The sequence below is a fragment of the Anolis sagrei genome, chromosome 6 (genome assembly GCF_037176765.1).
Source record: "Anolis sagrei isolate rAnoSag1 chromosome 6, rAnoSag1.mat, whole genome shotgun sequence".
Classification (NCBI taxonomy): Eukaryota; Metazoa; Chordata; class Lepidosauria; order Squamata; family Dactyloidae; genus Anolis; species Anolis sagrei.
Genome location: NC_090026.1, coordinates 70,312,252 through 70,329,792, shown reverse-complemented (window position 1 = coordinate 70,329,792; position 17,541 = coordinate 70,312,252). Strand labels below are relative to the sequence as shown.

Below are 17,541 nucleotides of genomic sequence, written 5' to 3'. Positions count from 1 at the left end.
AAGACTGGACTCGATTTGGTTGCCACATAAGAAGGGAGAGTTATTTTCAAAGCAGTTCACCAGGTTATGTAGGCCTGGATTATGTTCATTCTGCCCATGCAGTTCCACTTAACATTTTATAATCACTAATTTATGTATTGATTTATTTACGACATTTATATGCCGCCCTTCTCACCCCGAAGGAGACTCAGAGTGGCTCACAAGATATATATACATACAATATATTAAATTAAGCATAGTAAAATATCACTATTATATATTACTACTAGCCGTTCCCTCCCACACGTTGCTGTGGCCCAGTCTGATGATCTGGAAAATAAAGTAATGAGAAAGTGTTGGTTTCTAATATATGTAATTTCTTTATGCTTGTGGGTAAACAGTATTTCTTGTTGTTTCTTTGTTAGTGTTGATGTGGAGATTGTCTGGTTTGCCTACTCTAGAACATGCAACATATAGTTGTCCTTCTTTAGGGGTCCCTTTCAAATCTATGATACTATATCTGTGCGTGTGTGAATAATATATATCTATCTATATCTATGGCTGGATGGCTCTTTGTCAGGAGGGCCTTGATTACGTTTTCTTGCCCTCGTGAAGGGAGTTGGATGGCCTTAAGTATTTTCTGTTGGTCATGTGGGTTCTATGTGGAAAGTTTGGCCCAATTCTATCGTTTGTGGGGTCCAGCACACTCTTTGATTGTAGGTGAACTATAAATCTCAGTAAATACATCTCCCAAATGTCAATGTCTATTTTCCCCAAACTCCATCTGTGTTCATATTTGGGCACATGGAATATTTGTGCCAAGTTTGGTCCAGATCCATCATAGTTTGAGTCCACAGTGCTCTCTGGATGTAGGTGAACTACAACTCCCAAACTCAAGGTCAATGCCCACCAAACACTTCCAGTGTGTTCTGTTGGTCATGGAAGTCCTATATGCCATGTTTGGTTGAATTCCATCATTGGTGGAGTTCAGAATGCTCTTTGATTGCAGGTGAACTATAAATCCCAGCAACTACAACTCCCAAATGTCAAGATCTATTTCCCTTAAACTCCATCTGTGTATATATTTGGGCATATGGAATATTCATGCCAAGTTTGGTCCAGATCCATCATTGTTTGAGTCCACAGTGCTCTCTGGATGTGGGTGAACTATAATTCCCAAACTCAAGGTCAATGTCCACCAAACCTTTCCAGTTTTTTTCTGTTGGTCATGGGAACCCTGTGTGCTAGGTTTGGCCCAATTCCATCATTGGTGGAGTTCAGAATGCTCTTTGATTGTAGGTAAACCATAAATCCCAGCAACAACAATTCCCAAATGACAAACACAATTTTTTGAGTGAAGGACACACATTGGGTTGTTTGGTGTATGCTGTCCAAATTTGGTGTTAATTCCCCAGTAGTTTTTGAGTTCTGTTGATCTCACAAATGAACATTACATTTTTATTTATATAGATATTGTACTACACCGTTCTATTGTAATATTATTAGTAATATTACATGTAATATTACACTAATGATCTGTGTGCTTGATGTTCTCCAATAAAGCTGGAATATTATTTTCTTAAGATTTTTTTTTTGGGGAGGGGGGGGGGGGATAACAGTAAAACATTGTCAAGTTACTCTGCTCGCATGCACATGTGCACACACACACACTATAGAAAACAGAATTGCCTGCGAGATAAAATGATGTCCAAACTGGGTGCATTTTGGCAACGAAGCCTCAGTAATGGCTGATTTACCATTACAGCAGTTTAATCTCTTTCTATCATTTCTTTCTGTTGTCCCTCATTTCAAAGCACAGATTGCCTCTGGCCCCAATCAGTCAGCTCTTGTTTCCTCTTGTTATCATGGCTTTATGTCACTGATAAAATGCCGCAGTGTGGAGAGAATACCATAGGAACAATCAGCTATAGAAAACACAGAAAATCTAATAATTTTGGTTCTTTTTCCTTTGAAAAACACATGTGATTCCTCCGTAATTCCTTTGTGATTTAATTTTCCATGTTCCCTTAAAACCTATTATTATTATTATTATTATTATTATTATTAATTCTGTCCTACATTTGCGCCTTGGTATGCCGTGAGATATGTGCCATCTGTCTATATTTTTGAACATCCTTCTCATTTGGCCATTGCAATTTGGGGAAGGCAGCCAATTTCATTATCTCTGTCACTTACAAATGTCTGCCTTTTCCAACCTTTCGCTTGCCACACTTGTGTTGAAATCCTAGCATTTTAAACTGTATTTTGGTTAAGGCATGATTCTGCAGTATGCAGCCTTTATCCTTTTTCAAGACACAGCCCTGAATTAATGGCTACAGATATCAGATTCGTGGGTTTATACAGAATGGTAAAATCTTAAATGCATTAGCCTTTAAAAACACAACTCTTGTGAAAAACTGCTTTTAGTTCAATGCTTCTATTCTGGTACGGCTGTACCAGGAGCTCCAACTTTATTTGCTTTGTATTAAATGTTTGTTTGCAGTCCTAGGTTTCAGGGACTCTGCAGATAGGTGGCTTCCTTTGGTTGCAGTCATAGGGCAAATCATGGGTCCATCATCATTAAGTTTGGTTCCACCCCTTGCTCAGGGCAATTGGGAAGGGAAGGGAGCCATTTTTAGGTAGTCTCAGCAAGGAAAGCTAATGTACAGGACGTGTGCAAGCTTCCCCTGTACAAAAGCTTCAACCCTTAAGACTTTCGAGGGGAAAACAGTCTTAAGAGCATCCAAGACTTTCTGGGGGAAAACAGTCTTAAGAGTCTCCAAAGATTTCACCCCAATACTCAGGGAGGACCACAAGTACACATACACAGCAAACATTCAATGTCATTTGTATAGACAGTACACAGACAGACAGAACAGAAGGAGGTATGTTGTTTTTATGCCATGGACGGCTGGGGCTCGAGTCAACAGGGGGTGTTGTCGCGCCATCCTCTATGACGAAGAGCCATCAGGACTTCCTCATTCCAGCATTTTCTGATCTTTTGCTTTGTGGATTTTTAGCAGTACCTAATTTCTCTACAGCTAAAGCGGTTTTTGAACTGCTTAGGTAAACTGTGGGCAGGGCTGATGGTTGGCTGCCCACACCAATCTGGGGTTCGAACTTGTGGCCTTTCAGTTGATAGATCCTATAGTTGATGATTTACGAGCTGTGCTAAACCTCTGGCCTAAACCTCAGGTTTACTTGAGGTGTCATTTGTGCTAAACCTCAGGTTAACTTGAGGTGTCATTTGGAAGCCTCCAGTAAACCCGAGATGGCATTTTATGCCTGTCTGGAAGGGCCCTCAGACTAAAAACCAGAGGGGAATTTACCATCCTAATGATATGGAAGCCCCAACCATTGAATTCCAAATCCCAAATGGTTCCCTGGGCACAGGGGCGGCTCAAGGCGGTACGCAAATTACGCTTTTGCGTAGAGCGCACATCTCGGGGGGTGCTCTTGAGTTACCCCTGTCCCAAAAAACACCCAGAAGCAGCTCTCTCTTTCTCTCTCCTTCCCTCACAAGTGTGCGTGGCCAAGGGAGACAATGCCGGCATGCGTCCGTCTCCCGGTGTTAGGAAGTGCGTGGGGAAGGAGGAGCGATGCAGGGCACGCACTTCCTAACGCCGGGAGAGGGACATGCACTGGTGTTGCTGGGTGCTCGGGAAAAGAGGCCTCATGCAGGGAGCATGCCTTCCTCGCCAGGCTGGGCTCCCAAGCCTGGCGCCCAGCCTGGCAAGGAAGGAACACAGAGCAGCGGAGGGGCGAGGGGGAAGCTGCCAAGGCCCTCCTCCTTGCCCCTCCATTGTTCCATGCCTTCCTCGCCAGGCTGGGCTCCCAAGCCTGGTGCCCAGCCTGGCAAGGAAGGAGTGTGGAGCAGCGGAGGGGGAAGCTGCCACCGCCGATGCCCTCTTCGGGCCTCAAAGGAGTGTGTGTGTGTGTGTGTGTATGTGTGGATGTGTGTGTATATATATATATATAAATTCAATGATTGGTTGGGGGGGGGGCACCAAAATTCTGTTTGCTTACCCCTGAAAATTATCTGGGCCCGTTGGTGCCTGGGCATGAGGAATGACAGTAAAGCCAGGTTTCATCTCAGTTGGAAACATATATTCTATGTTTCTTGAAATCTTACCCATTGCAGACATCATTCCCAACCATTGCAAAGAAAACTATTGCAGGCTTGTCAAGCTGTTGATTCCTTGCCAAGCTGAAAATGGGAAAAAATAAATGAGAAATCTTAGCGTTACACAAACCTTGAAAAACAATTCTCCCTATATAGTAATGTACAGCATGTTCCTGCTAAGCTGAACTTACTGATGGAAAAGAACAGTCCTAGCCATTTACAAAAAAATATATCTGTAATTGTAACATCAGGGTGTTAAGTACTATCTTACAGACACATGGCTTAATAATGGCAACTGTTTCGGGCTTAATATAGCAGTTTCTTCCCATAAACAAGTACGGGGAGGAAAAGAATATGAGCAGCTCTTGGAAAAGATATATTATTGCGCTCTCAAACTTTATCAGAAGGAATGCTGATAGTCATTGGTTTGGATGACTTTAAAAGATTTAAAAGATTCGTAGTATGGAAGATATAGAAGGAAGCATGTCTAATTTTCTAGATGACCCATTTTTTCCGCTCTGCAGGGCAAAATGGGCGAGGGAGTTAACACTTTCCGGTCTGTTTCACTCCCTCGCTGACAAAGGATGGATATCTAGAGTGAAATGGTTCTACTTCAGTTTTTCTCGTGCATTAAAAATAATGATTGTACAAATAGTAAATATGTGGGTCAAAATGCACTTTTAGAGTGAAATTGCCCATAGATAATTGATGAAGAATTTATAGTTTTCTCCTTACTAAAGTCTTAAATTTTTGCCCTGTCTCTTCTTTGGCATTTTCCATCTATATAAATAAAATATAAAGTTCGTTTGTGGGATTAACAGAACTCAAAAACCATTGGGCCAATTGACATCAAATTTGGACAGCATAGACCTAACAACCCAATGTATGTCCTTCACTCAATTTTTTATTTTGTCACTTGGGAGTTGTAGTTGCTCGGATTTATAGTTCATCTACAATCAAACAGCATTCTGAACCCCACCAACGATCGAATTGAACCAAACTTGGCACACAGTTCTCCCATGACCAACAGAAAATACTGGAAGGGTTTGGTGGGCAGTGTCCTTTGGTTTTGGAGTTGTAGTTCACCTACATCCAGAGATCACTGTCGACTCCAACAATGATGGATCTGGACCGAACTCTACACAAATACTCAATATGTCCAAATGTGAACACTGGTGGAGTTTGAGGAAAATAGAATTTTGACATTTGGGAGTTGTAGTTGCTGGGATTTATAGTTCACCTATAATCACAGAGCATTCTGAACCCCACCAACGAAAGAATTGGGCCAAACCTCCCACACAGAACCCCCATGTGGGCCACAGCACCGCGTGGCAGGGGACGGCTAGTAAATGACATAAATCTGTTCAAAACCAGCGATTTTGTTTTCAAGGCAAACCATAAGAAGGAAAATAACAATGCACAGAAACTAGACCATATTATCAAGATTGTATGCAAAAAAGGTGTGACATGTTCAGATTTTTGGCCCTACTGAAAACCCATAAGAGTTATGCTAGGATGATAGGATGTCACACTGTTCTGCAACTATTTGAACTATTCATCTCCATGGATAACAACATACCTTTCCAGCAGATCTAGAACATTTTCTGAAGAACCACCTAAATGATGAAGAAAAGCATGAAATAAAACAATGTTTACCGTTATCAAACCAATAGACACATAATATATTGAAAACCATTAAGCTTAAATTCCAATGAAAAAGTCATTGATATAACTTAATTAATTAAAATGGGAATAAAGTATAACTGTGTTTTTTCTTGCTTTGCAATCAGTATATTTGCTGGATATGTAACAGCAAAGGGGTTTTAAGGGTGCTAGTATGATCCCCATATTTATGGAACTGATATACATGGCTTCATTTATCCACAGTTTTATATTCACCTATTTACTGAGAACCTCTTGTACAAACTATACCTTCTTCTCAGTACCTGTATAGTTAATGCCACCAAAATAATAGTGGTCACTTTAGGATCAGATTATCTTTGACTCAGTTGGCACAACAGCTCCAGGCCCTGTATTAGCAGGGTACCCAATGTTGATGAACATTCATATGCTGTGGTACTCTGTATTTCATTTAGTACTTGTTATTATTATGTATTTTTATCCCTGCACTTTTAGAATAGCTCAGACATGTGCCTAAGGTGGGGAATATTTTGGAACTGCTTCAGAACCCCAGCCATCTAAATCAAGCCTTGCATGGAAGACAAAGACTCCACTGGCTGCCAATTAGCTTCTGAGCACAATTCAAAGTGTTGGTGTTGACCTATAAATCCCTAAATGACTCCGGCCCAGTTTACCTGTCTGAAAGGATTCTTTCCTATGAACCATCAAGGTTGTTAAGATCTTCTGGAGGGGCCCTGCTCTTGGTCCCACCACCCTCGCAATCGCATCTGGTGGGGACGAGGGACAGGGCCTTCTCGGTGGTGGCCCCTCAGCTCTGGAACTCTCTCCCACTGGAAATTAGATCTGCCCCTTCTCTCCTGACTTTTAGAAAACTAGTGAAAACCTGGCTCTGGAATTTAGCATTTGATGAGTGAGTCAATAACTCCTAACCACACGGACGGATGGCGATGAATTGTGACTTCCTTTTGACGACTTGGCATTATGTAATTATATGATCGTATTTTAGTGTTTTAGTGAATTATGGGATGTGATGTTTTAAACTATTGTTTATGAATCTTTTGTTGTGAACCGGACTGAATCCCTCTGCAGAGGTCGAGAAGACCGGTATATAAAAGTTCTAAATAAATAAATAAGAAATAACAAAGAAGAATATACAGGAATAAGAAAATACACTACCTGATTTGTTTACAAGTACAGTTTGGCTCCTTATTGCACTTATCTTTTTGCTAAACAAACCTTTTATTCCCCAAAGCTATAAAAAAAAGTATAAAAATTAATAGTGCAAAAAGAAGACATGCTAGGTTTCTCTGAATTGCATTCAGGTGAACTATAATCCCCAAGGGCAAGCAGGGTTCAGATGACTTTTCGCCTCTCAACACTACTATCCAATATTGGGCCTCACAATGTTCAATGGGCTGCATAACTCATGAAAGAACACAGAACTAGAGTTGTTCAGAATCAAAACCATATCCATCATCACAGAATGTGACAAAACAACAGTGAAAAACAGTAAAGTCAAGGGGAACAAAGTTCAGGAAGAGGCTTTCCATCCATCATATATAACAGGAATATTGTGCTGCATCAAAGCTGAATATACCTCTGGGTATACTGAATACACTTAAGTAAGTAGGAGAGATGGAAAGGACATCCAAAAAATAATGACTGACAGGCCATTCTGAAATATGTATAGTTATTTGCACTTGAAGTCCTATAATAATAATAATAATAATAATAATAATAATAATAATAAATCTTTATTTATACCCCGCTAACATCTCCCGAAGACTCGGTGCAGCTTACAAGAGGCCGAGGCCAAACACATCAATAAAACAACAGCATAACAAATACAATAAATAAACTCATAAAACAAGCAAGAAACATTAAAACAATAGCAATAAACATTAGACTATAACACTATATACTTAAAACTATATGTGATAAACAGAAGACTGCTTGTCTAAGGTGTCAATAATCCCAATTAAACAGCTCAAGGGAAGATCCCAGGGGCTCACATGTCTTTACACTAATGCACAGAGCATGGGAAATAAACAAGACGAACTCCAACTTCTAGCACAACACCACAAATATGATATCATAGCCATCACTGAAACCTGGTGGGATGACTCCTATCGCTGGAATGTAGATATCGAGGGGTATAACCTCTTTCACAGAAACCGAACAAAGGGGAGAGGAGGCGGAGTAGCCTTATATGTCAAAAACTCTTATGCTGCAGAAGAAATTCAAGACAGCAATCTGGGAAACCAGCTTGAAATCATCTGGATAAGAATCAAGGGAACTGGGACTCAAAAAGATGTCGTTGTAGGCGTCTACTACAGACCCCCAAGCCAGGAGGAAGATCTTGATGAAGTCTTCTGCCAACAGTTGACCAAGCAGGCACAGAAAAGAGATGTAGTAGTCATGGGCGACTTCAACTATCCCGATATTTGCTGGAAAACAAACTCGGCCAAGAGTACAAGGTCCAACAAATTCCTCGCTTGCCTTGCAGACAATTTCATGGTCCAGAAGGTAGAAGAGGCAACAAGGGGATTGGCTACTCTTGATCTCATCCTAACAAATGCGGAGGACCTGATCGATGCGGTCGAAGTGGTAGGATCCTTAGGGGCAAGTGACCATGTGCTCCTGCAATTTGAGGTACAAAGGAAGGCCGAAACTAAGACAAGTCAAACCCGCATTTTGGACTTTAGGAGAGCTGATTTCCAAAAAATGAAGGAAACGCTGAGCAGCATTCCGTGGACACAGATACTAAAAGACCAGGGAGCTACGGATGGATGGGAATTTCTCAAGAGTGAAATACTCAAGGCGCAATTGCAAACCGTGCCAACAAAGAGAAAAAATAGGACAAGTGCAAAGAAGCCAGAATGGATGTCCAAAGAACTTCTAACTGTGCTAAGACACAAAAGAGACATGCACAAGAAGTGGAAAAAGGGAGAAATCACCAAAGAAGAATTCAAACAAATAGCCAACACCTGTAGGGAAAAGGTCCGCAAAGCTAAAGCAAAAAACGAGCTCAGACTTGCCAGGGACATTAAAAACAATAAAAAGGGCTTCTATTCTTATGTCAGTAGAAAAAGGAAAAACAAGGAGGCGATAGGACCTCTTCGAGGAGAAGATGGGGCAATGCTGACAGGGGATAGGGAAAAGGCAGAACTACTTAATGCCTTCTTTGCCTCGGTCTTCTCACAAAAAGAGAGTCTTCAACCTCAGCAAGATGGAGTGGATGAGGGATTGGAGGACATCCAACCCCAAATTGGGAAAGAAGTCGTCCAGGAATACCTGGCGACTCTTAATGAGTTCAAGTCCCCAGGGCCAGATCAACTACACCCAAGAGTATTGAAGGAACTAGCGGAAGTCATTTCGGAACCATTGGCAACCATCTTTGAGAGTTCTTGGAGAACGGGAGAAGTTCCAGCAGATTGGAGGAGGGCCAATGTGGTCCCAATCTTCAAGAAGGGAAAAAAGGATGACCCAAACAACTACCGTCCGGTCAGCCTCACGTCGATACCGGGCAAGATTCTGGAAAAGATTGTTAAGGAAGTGGTCTGCAAACACTTAGAAACAAATGCAGTCATCGCTAATAGTCAACATGGATTTATCAAAAACAAGTCATGCCAGACTAATCTGATCTCTTTCTTCGATAGAGCTACAAGCTGGGTAGATGCGGGGAATGCCGTGGATGTAGCGTACCTGGATTTCAGTAAGGCCTTCGACAAGGTCCCCCATGACCTTCTGGCAAGGAAACTAGTCCAATGTGGGCTAGGCAAAACTACGGTGAGGTGGATCTGTAATTGGTTAAGTGGACGAACACAGAGAGTGCTCACTAATGCTTCCTCTTCATCTTGGAAAGAAGTGACAAGTGGAGTGCCGCAGGGTTCCGTCCTGGGCCCGGTCCTGTTCAACATCTTTATTAATGACTTAGATGAAGGGCTAGAAGGCATGATCATCAAATTTGCAGACGACACCAAATTGGGAGGGATAGCCAATAGTCCAGAGGACAGGAGCAGAATTCAAAACGATCTTGACAGATTAGAGAGATGGGCCAAAACTAACAAAATGAAGTTCAACAGTGACAAATGCAAGATACTCCACTTTGGCAGAAAAAATGAAATGCAAAGATACAGAATGGGGGACGCCTGGCTCGAGAGCAGTACGTGTGAAAAAGATCTTGGAGTCCTCGTGGACAACAAGTTAAACATGAGCCAACAATGTGATGTGGCGGCAAAAAAAGCCAATGGGATTTTGGCCTGCATCAATAGGAGCATAGTGTCTAGATCTAAGGAAGTAATGCTACCCCTCTATTCTGCTTTGGTTAGACCACATCTGGAATATTGTGTCCAATTCTGGGCACCACAATTCAAGAGAGATATTGACAAGCTGGAAAGTGTCCAGAGGAGGGCGACTAAAATGATCAAGGGTCTGGAGAACAAGCCCTATGAGGAGCGGCTTAGGGAACTGGGCATGTTTAGTCTGAAGAAGAGAAGGCTGAGAGGAGATATGATAGCCATGTATAAATATGTGAGAGGAAGCCACAGGGAGGAGGGAGCAAGCTTGTTTTCTGCTTCCTTGGAGACTAGGACGCGGAACAATGGCTTCAAACTACAAGAGAGGAGATTCCATCTGAACATTAGGAAGAACTTCCTGACTGTGAGAGCCGTTCAGCAGTGGAACTCTCTGCCCCGGAGTGTGGTGGAGGCTCCTTCTTTGGAAGCTTTTAAGCAGAGGCTGGATGGCCATTTGTCAGGGGTGATTTGAATGCAATATTCCTGCTTCTTGGCAGGGGGTTGGACTGGATGGCCCATGAGGTCTCTTCCAACTCTATGATTCTATGATTCTATGATTCATTTTTTAAACTACTAAGTACATTATTTCATTGCTAGTAAAGCCTATTTTATATATATATATATATATATATATATATATATATTTCCAATACTTGTACCCCACCCTTCTCTACCCCTGAATGGGGACTCAGGGCAGCTTACAGCCGGCAACAATTCGATGCCCTCCATATACAAAAAGGTAAAACAACATAATAAGTAAAACATTAAAATTGGATTAAAAACCATTTAAAATAGTGCAAATTGAATTAGTTGGCCATGTCTAAGTCCGAGTTCTATGATCAACAACTTAATCTGAAGCCTGTCCATTTTCCTTAGCATTGTCATCATTTTATTGTCAGCCTACTATCTGGGACAGAACCGTATTTTTAAAATTTTAACTATTACATCTGGCCTGGCCATAGGTTTTTAAATCGCTGTGTGTTATTGTCTATATGTAAGTTATATTAATTGTATTGCTTTATTTGCTTATTGCTTTGTTGTTTTTACTGTGTGTTGTTGGGCTTGGCCTCATGTAAGCTGCTCTGAGTCCCCTTGGGGAGATGGTGGCGGTGTATAATTTATTTTTATTTATTTATTTAAAACTTTTATATCCCGGTCTTCTCAACCTCCGCAGAGGGACTCAGGCCGGCTTACAGCATAAAATTACTACACAAATACAATTAAAAACATAATCACATCAAAAAGTTAAATACAATAGAATAAATACACAAACCAAATTGCCAAGATAAAATCACATTCATCTCAATCCGCCAGTGTGGTCAGTAGTTATTAGCTAATTGCTGAACTTCCCAATCATTCTGAGAATGCTATGTCCCAGAGCCAGGATTTCACTAGCTTTCTGAAGGTCAGGAGGGAAGGGGCAGATCTAATAATAATAATAATAATAATAATAATAATAATAATAATAATTTATCTGAATGCCTATTCGAATGCCTGGTCCCATAGCCATGTCTTCAACTTTTTCTTGAAGGAAAGAAGGGAAGCCGTTGACCTAATTTTGCTGGGGGGTGAGTTTCACAGACAGAGGGCCACCACCGAGAAGGCCCTGTCTCTTGTCATCACCAAGCAAGTTTGTGACGTATGTGGGATCGAGAGCAGGGCCTCCCCAGAAGATAATAAGTTTCGAGGTGGGTCATAGGGGGAGATACGTTCGGACAAGTAATCTGGGCCAGAACCATAAAGCCTATCTCAGTCAGTTTATCTACATTTGGAAGAGTGAGAAGAATACTCACCACTATTGTGCTGCTGGAAAAAAAAACTGGGTTGTTGAAATTATTTAATGTCTTGATTGTGAAGAATACATACTGTAAATACAATGCTCACTTATCCATTTGAACATCGTTTATAACATCTTTGTTGTGAACAAATCATGCATTGTGTGCAATAAGATTTTTTTTTCAAAATGTTTGTGACCAGAAGTTTTTTGTTTGCAAATATTCAGATGTTTAATTGTTTTGCTCAGATCTCAAAGAGTTATTATTTGGAGTACAAATTTGTTGGAGAGGAGTGGGATTAGGAAATTGTAATTTTTCTAAGTTTGATAGTTCCCTAAAAACATAGGAAGTTCTGTTATGGCGAGTCACTCTATTACCCATCTATTCACACCAGGAAGAGAGATCATCATCTGGCTCTTCAGATATGATTGGGCTTTGATTAAAGCAGCTCAGCAACATTTGGAGGGGCACATTTGGCCTGCAATCAATTGAGAAAAATGACCAGACAGCTATACTTGAACATACCAGGGGTTGAACTAACCACTTTTCTTTTTTGCATGCAAACCCTGTATTCTATCACTGGACCACTTTCCTGTTTCACAAACAGAATCTGCTGATCTGTATAATATTGAGCAGGGGTCCTCAAACTTTTTAAACAGAGGGCCAGGTCACAGTCCCTTAAACTGTTGGAGGGCCAGATTAAAATTTGAAAAAAAACCCCATGAATTCCTATGCACATCACACGTATCTTATTTGTAGTGCAAAAAAAAAAACAACAACAACAACTTTAAAACAATACAATAATTAAAATGGAGAACAGTTTTAATAAATATAAACTTATTAGTATTTCAATGGGAAGTGTGGGCCTGCTTTTGGCTGATGGGATAGGATGCGGTGGCAAAAAAAGCCAATGGGATTTTGGCCTGCATAAATAGGAGTATAGTGTCTAGTTCTAGGAAGTCATGCCCGCCCTGTATTCTGCCTTGGTTAGACCACACCTGGAATATTGTGTCCAATTCCGGGCACGACAATTGAAGAGAGATATTGTCAAGCTGGAATGTGTCCAGAGGAGGGCGACTAAAACGATCAAGGGTCTGGAGAACAAGCCCTATGAGGAGTGGCTTAAAGACCTGGGCATGTTTATCCTGAAGAAGAGAAGGCTGAGAGGAGACATGATAGCCATGTATAAATAGGGTTTTTTTTGTCATGTCAGGAGTGACTTGAGGAACTGCAAGTCACTTCTGGTGTGAGAGAATTGGCCATCTGCAAGGACGTTGCCCAGGGAGTGCCCAGATGAATTGATGTTTTTTTCATCCTTGTGGGTGGCTTCTCTCATGTCCCCACATGAGGAGCTGGAGCTGATAGAGGGAGCTCATCCACCTCTCCTCAGATTCAAACCTGCAACCTGTCGGTCTCCAGTCCTGCCGACACAGGGGTTTAACCCACTGCGCCATAGGTGAGGGGAAGTCAAAGGGAGGAGGGAGCAAGCTTGTTTTCTGCTGCCCTGGAGACGAGCAATGGCTTCAAACTACAAGAAAGGAAATTCCATCTGAACATTAGGAAGAACTTCCTGACTGTGAGAGCTGTTCAGCAGTGGAGCTCTCTGCCCCGGAGTGTGGTAGAGGCTCCTTCTTTGGAAGCTTTTAAACAGAGGCTGGATGGCCATCTGTTAGGGGTGCTTTGAATGCAATATTCCTGCTTCTTGGCAGGGGGTTGGATTGGATGGCCCATGAGGTCTCTTCCAACTCTATGATTCTATTGTTGCTGTTGTTGTGTGCTTTCAAGTGGTTTCAGACTTAGGTAGACCCAGAGCGAGGGCTGGGTGAATGACCTTGGAGGGCCGTATCCGGTCCCCGAGCCTTAGTTTGAGGACCCCTGCTATTGAAGATGTAGTTTCTGATCCCACCCTGTCACAGTTTCTATGAGTGCTTGATGGAGATGCACGAGTGCTAGTGGGGAATGAGAATGGGTTACCATTTTTAGAAAGGTTTTGGTAATCTCGGTGATTGCAGCGGTTTCTTCTGTGCAGCTGTAGATAAATTGACTCCGTCCATCCCCTGAAAGCAAAGGTAACAAAACAGTGTGTAAATAACAGGTTAAGAACTGTAAGTTGCTACCACCTTCTCCTTTTTCTTGTGTTTTTGGTGCTGTTGCTACAACAAGCTTCAAACATCAGTTTCAGAAAACCCATGATGTACATGAAGCATATAAATAAATGGGGAGAAATTGTTAATTTATTGTCAAAGGCTTTCACGGCTGGAATAACTAGGTTGTTGTAGGTTTTTCGGGTTATATGACATGTTCTAGAAGCATTCTCTCCTGATGTTTCGCCTGCATCTAAGGCAAGCATCCTCAGAGGTTGTGAGGTCTGAGGATGCTTGCCATAGATGCAGGCGAAATGTCAGGAGAGAATGCTTCTAGAACATGGCCATATAGCCCGAAAAACCTACAACAACCCAATTGTTAATTTGTTATTTTGGGACTGGTGAGGAAGGAAAGGAAAGTGCACAATGGACATCTCATCCCCCTCACCCCCCCTCTAGTATTAGAGGCACTTTGGATATTGCACTAGTATTAATAGGTTCTATAGCCAAAAGATGGGTCCCAATAATTCCTTATACATTATTGCCCACCTATAATTTGCCAATGAGTCGAGCACTGATATTGATGGCATATAAATTATTATAAATTATTGCCCACCTATAATTTGCCAATGAATCGAGCACTGATATTGATGGCATATAAATTATTATAAATTATTGCCCACCTATAATTTGCCAATGAACCGAGCACTGATATTGATGGCATCATGCAGTAATTTCCTCAATCACCGAGAAAGCTGTCACCCGAGTTAAAAAGTAGTTTGATAATCTTAATAATAATAATAATAATAATAATAATAATAATAATCTTTATTTGTACCCCGCGCCACCATCTCCCCAAGGGACTCAGTGCGGCTTACATGAGGCCAAGCCCAAAGTACATCAAATAAAACATCAATAAACACAACATCAATAAACAATCAATAAAATACAAATCATATAAATCACATAAACAAAAAACAATCAATAGTGACGTAATTTTTTTTAAATGGCCAGGCCAAATGTAATAGATTAAAATTGAAAATATGCAGCAACAGAATTGGTGTAAAGCAGCCTCACAAGGCTTTTGATGCAAGATTTAATAATATAATAACAACTTTATTTTTATACCCCGCCAACCATCTCCCCTAGGGGACTCAGGGCGGCTTATAAGGGACAAGCCCAAAAATTACAATTAAAACACAGAAATAAAACACATCATATAAAAACAATACAATACAATTATAAATCACATAAAGGCAATATGGCTGGGAAAGAGAGCAAAACTGAAGTACAAAAACTGGTACATATCCTTCTACAAACAACTAGAAATATAGTTCTTTGTGGAATCCAAGAGAAAAGAATTAGCAATGAGATTTCAGGAATAAATATATTGTCCAGAAATCAGAAACCCAAGTGATATTGCCATAGGGTGCGTAAGGGGTCTATGCGGACGATGTGGGGTTTACCCCGCTGCCTACTGAATCCCCCTGCTATCGCCCACTCTTTGGACCTCTACGTGATGAGGTCCATAAAAAGGATGTTATTTCAGAATAAGGAAAGTGAAAGAAGGTATTCCATAGCAGAATTAAATAAATGGGAAATAATTAAATTGACATTAAATTATCAAGATAAGCCTCTGCAGCTACATGAAGCACAACTAATTAAAGCAGATATACTTTGTCTTGAGCAGTACTTGTAGCAATGTGTGGAAGGGCTGGTTCACAAAGATATTTGACTAATATTGAGTTCTAATTTGTAAGAGCTAAACCAGATGTGATACCTGTTATAATAATAACATAATAATAATAATAATAATAATAATAATAATAATAATAATAATGCCATCAAGGCCAGAATTGAAAAGTTGACGACACATCCGAAATGTAGACTCTGCAAGGAAGCAGATGCAACAATAGATCACATCCTCAGTTGCTTCAAGAAGATCGCGCAGACAGACTACAAGCAGAGGTATCACACCGTTGCTCAGATGATTCATTGGAACTTGTGTCACAAATACCATCTGCCTGAGACAAAGAACTAGTGGGATCACAAGCCGGAAAAAGTTACAAAGAATGTACACGTCAAGCTACTCTGGGACTTCCGAATTCAGGCAGAGTTTCGGAGCACAATACTCCTGACCTCACGATTGTGTTAAAAAACAAGGTATGGATCGTCAATGCTGCAATCCCAGGTGACAGCAGGATTGAAGAGAAACAATTGGAAAAGCTGACACAATATGAGGATTTAAAGATCAAACAGCAAAGACTCTGGCACAAGCCAGTAAAGGTGGTCCCAGTGGTGATCGGCAACTGGGTGCAGTGCCTAAATACCTTGGCCTGCACTTAAACACAATTGGCGTTGACAAAATTACCATCTGCCAGCTGCAGAAGGCCACCTTACTGGGATCTGGACACATTATTCGCTGATACATCACACAGTCCTAGACACTTGGGAAGTGTCTGACATGTGATCTAATACAACAGCCAGGAGTGTCTGCTGTGGACTCATCTTGTTGTGTTTCAAATAATAATAATACTTTATTTTTATCCACCCTATCTCTCCAAGGGGACTTATGGAGGATCACAATACACACACACAGCAATCATGCAATGCCAATTGGATAGACAAGGACAGAGCAGACAGAAAGGAGGCATGTTGTGTTGACATCTGTACTTTGGAAAATTGTGCTCAAAATCCAACCACAAAGGGGTGCTGTCGCTCCATCCTCTATGACAAAGAGCCATCAGGACTTCCTCCTTCCTTTTTGGTTACTGGCATTTTCTGGTCTTTTTCTTTTTATGGTATTGTAAAATACCTCCCCCGCTTGATTTAGCGGTACCTAATTTCTCTCATTACAGCACAAGCTATTTTCGAACTGCTTAGGTCAACAGTAAGCTTGATATTTGGCAGCTCATGCCAACCTGGGGCTTTGAACTAGCAACCTTTTGGTTGTTAGATGTTATCATTGCTGGTGATTTTACCAGCTGTGCTAAACCCTGTCTCATGTTACCAGATGTGCTAAACCCCTAACTAGTAACACATTAGGCAGAGGACCCTGATCTTCATTGGGATCCTAATAAGTGAAAAGGAATTTTTATTTCCCTCCGCTATAGTCGTAGGACTTCATCAGACAGATATGTAGAAGGGGGCTTATACTACACTCTGTCAAACATTAAGATAGGAAATTAAGGGGATGTGTGCTTTCTGTAGTTAAATAGTCTGAGCCTAAAATTAAGCAATTATTGAGAAAGAGGAAGAAGAAAACCTGGCCTGCAATGAAACCACGGGTGACAGTGGGGATGAACATTGCTCACAGTTAATGCATCCGTTAATTTCACATGAATCCTTTCATAATTCCATCTATTCTATTTTCTGCAATACTGTGTGGCTTTCCTGAATTCACACAAAGCATTTTAGTACTTTATCTGAAATCTACAGCGATCTCTATCATTCTTCATGCATTGAGACTTGAGTTGCTGTTTGCTTACCCAATGGTGGAGTTGAGAAATCCAGTGGCTTCTGAAAACTGAGGCCAGTCGAGCTCGTTGGTTACTGCTTCAGGAAGGTTAGAAAATGCTTTCTGGAAAGGAGGTGAAGAAATCAGTGTGGTTTTGCCTTCTTCTCATAGTAAACTTGAGTAA

The 17,541-nt window shown here is 41.1% G+C and overlaps 1 protein-coding gene across 1 annotated transcript in view; it reads right to left on the bottom strand.

Moving 5' to 3' along the window:
* AOAH (acyloxyacyl hydrolase) overlaps nt 1–17,541 on the bottom strand; it is a 105,970-nt gene that overhangs the window by 25,884 nt on the left and 62,545 nt on the right. The window contains exons 12-15 of the mRNA XM_067470183.1: nt 17,389–17,480; nt 13,791–13,873; nt 5,682–5,718; nt 4,112–4,186 (exon numbers count right to left, since the gene is read on the bottom strand). Coding sequence (XP_067326284.1) covers nt 4,112–4,186; nt 5,682–5,718; nt 13,791–13,873; nt 17,389–17,480 — 287 coding nt within the window. The remainder of the gene's footprint in view (nt 1–4,111; nt 4,187–5,681; nt 5,719–13,790; nt 13,874–17,388; nt 17,481–17,541) is intronic.